At 38.2% G+C, this 8,597-nt stretch overlaps 1 protein-coding gene across 1 annotated transcript in view; it reads left to right on the top strand.

The window, feature by feature from the left end:
- LOC112045507 (uncharacterized) overlaps window positions 1–7,898 on the top strand; it is a 39,331-nt gene extending 31,433 nt beyond the window's left edge. The window contains exons 4-8 of the mRNA XM_024081702.2: window positions 2,518–2,679; window positions 3,103–3,333; window positions 5,572–5,703; window positions 6,204–6,376; window positions 7,096–7,898. Coding sequence (XP_023937470.2) covers window positions 2,518–2,679; window positions 3,103–3,333; window positions 5,572–5,703; window positions 6,204–6,376; window positions 7,096–7,195 — 798 coding nt within the window. The 3' untranslated portion in view covers window positions 7,196–7,898. The remainder of the gene's footprint in view (window positions 1–2,517; window positions 2,680–3,102; window positions 3,334–5,571; window positions 5,704–6,203; window positions 6,377–7,095) is intronic.
- Window positions 7,899–8,597: the final 699 nt, after the last annotated feature.

The raw sequence follows: 8,597 nt of genomic DNA, 5'->3' as shown, positions 1-8,597 counted from the left end.
CCCTACCCTACCCCTACCCTACCCCTACCCTACCCCTACCCTACCCCTACCCTACCCCTACCCTACCCCTACCCTACCCCTTCCCTACCCCTACCCTACCCCTACCCTACCCCTACCCTACCCCTACCCTACCCCTACCCTACCCCTACCCTACCCCTACCCTACCCCTACCCCTACCCTACCCCTACCCTACCCCTACCCTACCCCTACCCTACCCCTACCCTACCCCTACCCTACCCCTACCCTACCCCTACCCTACCCTACCCCTACCCTACCCCTACCCTACCCCTACCCTACCCCTACCCTACCCCTACCCCTACCCTACCCTACCCTACCCTACCCCTACCCTACCCCTACCCTACCCCTACCCTACCCCTACCCTACCCCTACCCTACCCCTACCCTACCCCTACCCTACCCCTACCCTACCCCTACCCTACCCCTACCCTACCCCTACCCTACCCCTACCCTACCCCTACCCTACCCCTACCCTACCCCTACCCTACCCCTACCCTACCCCTACCCTACCCCTACCCTACCCCTACCCTACCCCTACCCTACCTCTACTCTACACCCACCCTACTCATACCCTAACCCTACCAGACCCCTACCCTACTTCTGAATTTATTTGTTACTAAAAATGTGATAAATGACAACCAATTTTGTGCAAACTTCACATATAAAATAAACCTTAGAAATTGCTTTCGGAAGTAGAAACTTTAATTTACACAAAATAAATTTATGAATGCATGCATAAATGACAATCGAATATTTGACAGGTACTAAACAAAGTAACATTTATGGAAAATTATTCATCGTTCATAATTATTTATTCTTCGAGTTTTTATTGTTAACAATTAGGGGTACACAAAATAGGTGTTGGCCTATTCTCATAGATACCGGATAAGCACAAAAAATTTCATCAAAATCGGTCAAGCCGTTTCGGAGGAGTATGGCGACGAAAACTGTGACACGAGAATTTTATATATTATATTATAAAGCTGAAGAGTTTGTTCGTTCGTTTGTTTGTTTGATTGAACGCGCTAATCTCAGAAACTACTCCGATTTCAAAAATGCTTTCATTGATAGATAGCCCATTTATCGAGGAAGGCTATAAGCTATATTAGATTTTCAAAAAAACTTCCTGAAATGGGATCCTTCGTGAAAGTCCAATAATGTAACCCAAGGTGTACAAAAGTTTTGTTTACATGGTGTGCGCTACAAAAACTATTGATGTAAGAAGAAAATAATGTACTACAACTTTACAGAACACATAATTTTCTACAAAAATTTTCGCGACAGCATAAATCTACCTTTTGTACTTTAATAAATTATTTCAATCATATACTAGTTTACGTTATTATTTACACAACTAAACTTAAATCCTTATTAAAATAAAGTACTTAATAATCAAGAAGACATTATGGATATGAGATTTACCTTTTACAGTATGTTAATTAATCATATAGTTTCGTTCACAAAATTTCTAAAAGACGCATAATTGCCGCTAAAAGACACCCCTCGGTTTGAACCATATAGTTCCTGTTCTTGAAAGAACACGAAGTAAAAATATTACCTATTACACTCGCACTCGCACTCGAACGTAGCTTTCTATCAGTGAAAGATATTTTTAAAATCGTTTCTGTAAATCCAGAGATCTACAACCACACAAAGTTTACCTCTTACAATCTTCTGTATAAATTGGTGAAATGATTTTAAAAGTATTTATTTTGTTGATTTTGAAATAAATAGTTTTCAAGTTATTCCTGAAAATAGACCCCTTTTCTACGAAACTACTAAACTTAAAGTTTTGAAAAAAAAAAAGAAGTTACCTTTCTACGTGAAGATTTCCGGGAAACCTCAAAATATAAAATTTGAGAATATTTTAGTCACTTTTGAAGTGAAGTGTTTCTTTTAGAAGATGGAAAACACTGCAACGTGTGATACATCAAATGAATGAGCTTACATAGATTGCTGAATGAATTTGATTGCTGGCTCTCTCTCAGCTATTTTATGAAGCAACTCGTGTACAAGATATTGTCACATCCTAATTGTTTCGACCTGGTGTGACCCTGCCCGGTTGTCAGTGTCAGTAGTGGTCATCTGGACACTTCTGATCTGATCACTGTGTGGTTACGTTGTTTTTTTTTATTTAATGAGGAGTTAGCCCTTCTAACATCTTTTTTTTTTATTATTATTATGTGACGATGCAGTTTAAAATGACAGCTTACAAATTTATTCTACCTAACCTCTGGTTGTTTCTATCGTACCGGAACGCTAAATCGCTTGGCGGTACGTCTCTGCCGGGATCTAGCCACGGCCGATGCTTACCACATTGAGTAGTACAACAATTTTTTCCGAACTATTTCACCGCAGTTAATTGCTTCGACTGGAAGAAGGAACTGTATTACGAAATATTTTACACGAAGGATCGATCTAGCTGCCCAACGCGGAAATGTAGCCAGTTGTCTTGCCACTATTCCTACATAATATGTGTTAATATTAACATTATTTTCAGGCACTCGATGGAATGCATCGGCCAGTGTTCGTTATCGGTAGTAAAGTTGGCCGATATGAAAAAGATGTCCGACGAATGTTCGACTTTAGCAGGGAAAGGACCCTCGCTTCCGTGGATCAGAGCCTTGATCGTCTCAAGTTATCATACTTGGACATTATCCAGGTAATATTGCCCCATTCAGCTGAATTTCTTTATTATATTATTATACTAAGTACAGACAGAGGAACTTTGTAATTTAAGTAGGTATCTTTAAGTAGTTTGTAAGCTCTGTTAGTATTAGTTTGTAATTTCTTCTTCTTTTTTAATTTGTATTTTTTAGCTGAATAAAGGATTTTTATTATTTATTATTATTATTATTATTAATAATAAATAACTAGTAGTACTGCGCCGCGTACGATTAAACCGGCGTATATTGACGCCCTTCCGCTATTCCTGGCTAACAGCGTGGCAACGGGTGTTAAGGTCGACTCCCCACCAGGTGGGATGACGACATCAAGCTAGTCGCAGGGATTCGCTTCTACAAAATTGCATTACATATATGCATACTTTTAAAAACTGTCATCATACCTTCTTCAACTTTTTTAGATCCACGACGTGTCCTTTGCGGACATCGATATGATACTGAATGAGACACTCCCGGCGCTGCAAGCCGTTGTCGACGCTGGAAAAGCCCGCTACATCGGAATAGCCGACTACGACTTGGATTTAATGAAAGCGATTGTGGAAGAGTCTAGAGTGCCAATTGCTACCGTGCTGTCGTATGCTAAGTCTACACTGATTGATAACAGACTACAAGATTACGTTAGCTACTTCAAGGTAAGACTCGTATTGTATAGGTACAGTAGGTACCTGCTGACACTGGGTGACCGGGATTTTTATTTTTTTACATCCTGCATTCATACTAATCCATACAAATATTATAAATACGAAAGCAAGTCTGACTGTCTTCTGTCTGTTATCTTTTCACGGCTGAACGGCTGATCCGATCAAGATGATTTTTTGTATTATGATAAATGGGACCTTGGAGCAGAACATAGGCTAACTTTTTATCCCTAAAATAAAAAGAGAAGGGATGAAATAGGGTAGTACATTTTCGTTCCTTTCCGTTTATTTTCTTTTCTTTCCTCTTCTTTTCTTTTCTTTTCGTTTTCCTTCCTTTCTTTTCTTTCTTTCTTTAATTTTCTTTTCGTTTATTTTCCGTTTCTTTTTGAGGACCAGGCCTCCTTCCTTATATGAGTGGGGATATTGCGCTTAGTTCCACCATGCCGCTACAATACGGATTGGCGGGCTTAGGGATAAAGTTGAATTCATTCTGATGGCATAACCTGTTAATTATGAAACGGGGGTATAATACCAACTTCCCAACTTCGAATTAAGAAACTTAATAAAATTAACAATAAAGTTAATTTTAACTTCAATTTTTTAAGAAGAAAAAATAACTTATAATTACAACCCGACCCAGGAAACCAGGACCTTGCGAAACCACTGTACCAAACTCGAAGTTAAGCACTTAAACAGAGTAGCAAAACATCAAATCAAATACAAATCTTTATTGGTTAAGACATACAAGGTTTTACAAGAATCATTGTTAAGAACTTCTTTTGGGCACGATGGTGCCTGTGACAGAAAGACTCACTCTTCCATAACCGACATAACATCTGTATGTATGAATGTATAGTTGCGTGTATTTGGGTGTGTGAGTGTGTGTGTTTTTTTTTTCCTCCGAAGTGTCAGAAAAATACGTTTACGTATCATCAGGGCTTGATGGTCTGCCCCGGTAAGTCGGGCTCGGGTAACCACTACTGTCTAAAAAACCTCCTCCTCTGGTCTTCAGCCTCTGTGTCCCCCGCGGACCCGCCGTCAGGCATTACTTCGCGGGGAGAGGGTCTTGCACTACTGCTTCTTCAAGTGTTTCAAGTCTTAGCTTCTTCTTCTTCACTTTTCTCTATGCGGCGAAGCTCTAGGAGAACGCCTCTTTTGACGACGTCATGTCTCTTATGAAGGATTCCGGCCTGCTTCTTTTGAGGGAGTTTTCCCAAGCACTGCGAGTTGACTTAAAGCGAGGACATGTAAAGAACACGTGCTCTGCATCTTCGTTAGTTTCAGGTCAGGACGGACATTTTGGAGATGTCTTATGCTTGTATTTATAAAGATATTCGCGGAAGCATCCATGTCCTGAGATCATTTGTGTCAAATAGTGTGTGTGTGTGTGTATCTGTCGTGTGTTATCTTGATTACGTATCTAAATAATAAAGCACTGCTACCATACCCTCGACTCTGCAGTATACTTCCTAATTTGTAGTCACAGCTAGCAACAGACGAGAATAGTTATCTTCGTTAGGTATTCAAGTGTTGTTTTATCTACATAGATACGTTCCTCTCCGATCCTGACCTATTGATAAATATCAGTGCAATAATAGTTAACGTTGTAAACAAAACAGATATTCATCCGTTTACTAGTAAATGTTATCGACTTGATTTTGCTTGTAATGAGCCGTGATCTCGTAACGATTTTAGAGTAGCCCAGCGGTGAGTTTATGTGGTTTCGGATCTCGAGCCCCTGAGTTCGATTCCTGGGCTCTGTAGCCATGTGGCACGTCGGTTCTCTTTCTACGAACGCTAACGAAATTTTTGGAGAAATCATTTTGAAGCATATTTTTTTTAATATTTGCCATCTTTTTTTAAATGTGACTTAAAGTTCCTGTTCTCTTCCAATTGGTCGGGAAAAGCTTTGTTATTGGGTACGATAACAGTCAATCGGCGACTCCTAACACAGTCTTTTCCGACTAGTTGGAAGAAAATGGGAATATTGGCCATATTACGAGTATAATCTTTTGTTACATAAAAATGGAACCGACTTCAAAGACGTATTATGATTTTAACAAATGATTCGTATTTCAGTTATTATCATTCTAACAAATCATAATAACTGAAATACCGATTTTATAAAAATTAAATGGGACCAATCTGAAAGTACCTACTCTTTCAAACAAAAAAATAATTTTCGAAATTGGTTACTAAATTATTAAACTAATATTGTGATAATTTCCTCAGAGCCGTGGTGTGGGTATTATCAACGCAGCGCCCACTGGTATGGGACTGTTGACGAACGCCGGTCCGCGTGACTGGCATCCGGCTAGTCAGGAAGTCAAAACTCTTTGCCAGGAGGCAGCCATGATTTGCCAGGTAAGCAACATACTGACAGTGGCGTAGCTATCCAGGAGCTAGGCGGTGCAATGCCACAAGGCCCTCAAGCTCAGGGGCCCTCGAATCTTTACCAGAAAATCTATATGCTTATGTTTTTCTGAGTTCAAAACTGTGATCAGAATGCGATCCTCGGATTATACGCACTCACATCCTCACAGAGCCTGGTCGAAAACTTTAAATAATGTTAACGAGGGTTCGAAGCGCGCCTTGGTCCGAGAAGAGCCCATAAAGACTCAGCAACTTCAACTTACGTGCCGGGACCTAAACCTTAACACGTTCGCTGCGGAACGAGGTCAATTGACCCCGTATGTCTAGCGTCTTCAGGGGTTATGAGGTTGATAGACCTCGTACCACACCATAAAGTTCTAGTATGAGGTCAAAAACCTCGTACCGTACAAAAAAATCAAAGTACAGAAAAATCAGTGCCGCAGCGAACGTGTTAACTTAATGCACGTTCGTTAACATTACATTCGTTCCAGGCCAAGAAGGTGGAGTTGGCCAATATCGCGAACTGGTTCTCGTTGCGTCAACCAAACATCGATACAACGGTTTGTGGATTGGCAAATCTCGACCATCAGGTCGGCGCTTTCCGGGTCTACCGCAGAGGACTCACGCACGCGGAAGAAATGGTCATGAAGGATCTCCAGAAGCGGTAACAAAAAAAAAATATTTTTTTTTAATGTCATTACATAATCGTAATACGCTTCCACTAGATATTCGTTTAAATATTTTAAACTATTTAACGGATTTTAATGCAGTTTTCAACAATAGATAGAGTGATTCCAGAGGAAGGTTTATGTGTAATAGGTACTAATATATACGAAAAATATATACGAAAAATATATCAGAATTCAGAGATTTAAAAAGCGGAGGCTGTGCCTCTTATTAAATCTCTGCCGCCGCCGGTACATTCTTGGCTGGCAGCGGTAGACGGGCGCGGGATGTGCTATATAGATATCCTGTAGTATTGTCATTTCAACTGTTTATCTTATGGCTCAATTTAAATTATTTTGTTGTTTAGGTGACAGGTACAAATTTTAAAAAGTAACGATTTGTACTGTAAGAACGCAATTGTAAAGAAGCGTTTGAAAATAATGTTCTAATGTCTTACATCTTTAGAGTCCCCATTAGATGAACATGTTTTTAAGCTAGTTGTACAACTTTGCCTAGTACGGTTTTTTTTTTTCAATGTGACCGTTAAAAGTACGTACACAAGAAAACGATAAACACCATCGAGGTCCAATGAACCTCTTACACAATCACAAAAAAGTATTTTGAGGAATTCTGGTCATGTTTTGATTAAGGTACGAGTAACGTATTTCGAGACGATATCTTAGCTCATACCTGCGATGACGAAGCATTGTGTTGCAGGTACTTCGACCGCGGCATCATGAACTGGGACGGAGTGGAGGTGAACGCCTACAGAGCCGCCATGGCTCAGTTTGCTGAGGAACCCCAGAACCCCGAATGAAGCATCTTCATAGCTACTCATTCTCGTAGCTACTCATGGCTATCATTTATCGCATAAATGTAATCATGTCGTGCATGTTAATTTAGTTTTCTAGATTATTTTAAACATATTCTTAAAGTACTTATTATTAATTAAATGTGTTATTAAAGCAAAAAAGAAAATGAATTTTAATAGGTATATTCTGTTTTTTGTTCAAAGGTAAAGAAGCTTTATAAATCCATATGAATTATGTACAAGAAATATAATTTTATTTTCGTTATAAAAATATATAAAACAGTACAAAAATAGTTTAAATACATATTTTGCAATCGGATTTTTTTATACCGAATGAAATATATTATAGCTATACAAAAAATATTTACTAAAAATAGTTATTTATGTTATAAAAATGTAAAATAATAATAAAAAAATTGAAAAACATATAATGAAATATCCGAAGTCATACGGTGAATGATATACAAAAACACTTTAAAAATACAATAAAATGATTTCTTTCTTAGTATTTAAGATGAGCTATCTAATATCTGTATTATTAGTTTTTATGATTATTATCTATCATAACATAACATTCCAAAAATCATTTTTTGTTAAGAATATCATGTAGTATTGTAACGGTGAGGGATATCACATCGTAAGCCAGGCGTCAAAGCCTTTGATTGGCTGTCATGTAGTTATTCATTAACAATAAAGCTCGTCAATGGAGGCTACAGTGTTTTATTTATTTCCATTGTTTTCCTTTACTTCGATGTAAATAGTAGTAATGGTCTGAGATCCGGCATTAGAAATATTTAACTGTTATTTATTTGGGAAAATAAATAAAGTTATAGATAGATTTCAGTGATACATTCCAAATACTTTGCCTAGTTAGATTGTGGCCGGACTAATTTTTCACACAAAAACTAGGAAACTAGATCAAAGAAACTTAATACAATTAAATTTGCTTTATTTTGGCTGGTGGGTGGCTTCGGCCGTGATTTGTTACTACCCTACCGACAAAGACGTACCGCCAAACGATTTAGCGTTCCGGTACGATGTCGTGTAAAAACCGAAAGGAGTGTGGATTTCATCCTACTCCTAACAAGTTAGCCCGCTTCCTTCTTATATTACATCATCACTTACCATCAGGTGAGATTGTGGTCAAGGGCTAACTCGTAGAGAATATAAAAAAATATTAGACTACCATACATATGATACTGATGAGGATATTTATAGAATAGGGTATTTATTTACTCACTTGTTTATATCTGGCCACCCCACAGTTGCAATGGACGCAGGCAAACTTAAGGTTTTTAATTTTGTTGGGTATATTCTTTTAACTAGTGTAAGATATTTTCAATATTTGTTAAAACTCAATTGTACAACTAAATTAAATTAACTAAATCTATAAAATTAAAATTAATTA

The sequence above is a fragment of the Bicyclus anynana genome, chromosome Z (genome assembly GCF_947172395.1).
Source record: "Bicyclus anynana chromosome Z, ilBicAnyn1.1, whole genome shotgun sequence".
NCBI lineage: Eukaryota > Metazoa > Arthropoda > Insecta > Lepidoptera > Nymphalidae > Bicyclus > Bicyclus anynana.
Note: the sequence above shows the minus strand (reverse complement) of the source record. Positions and strands in the feature narration are given on the sequence as shown.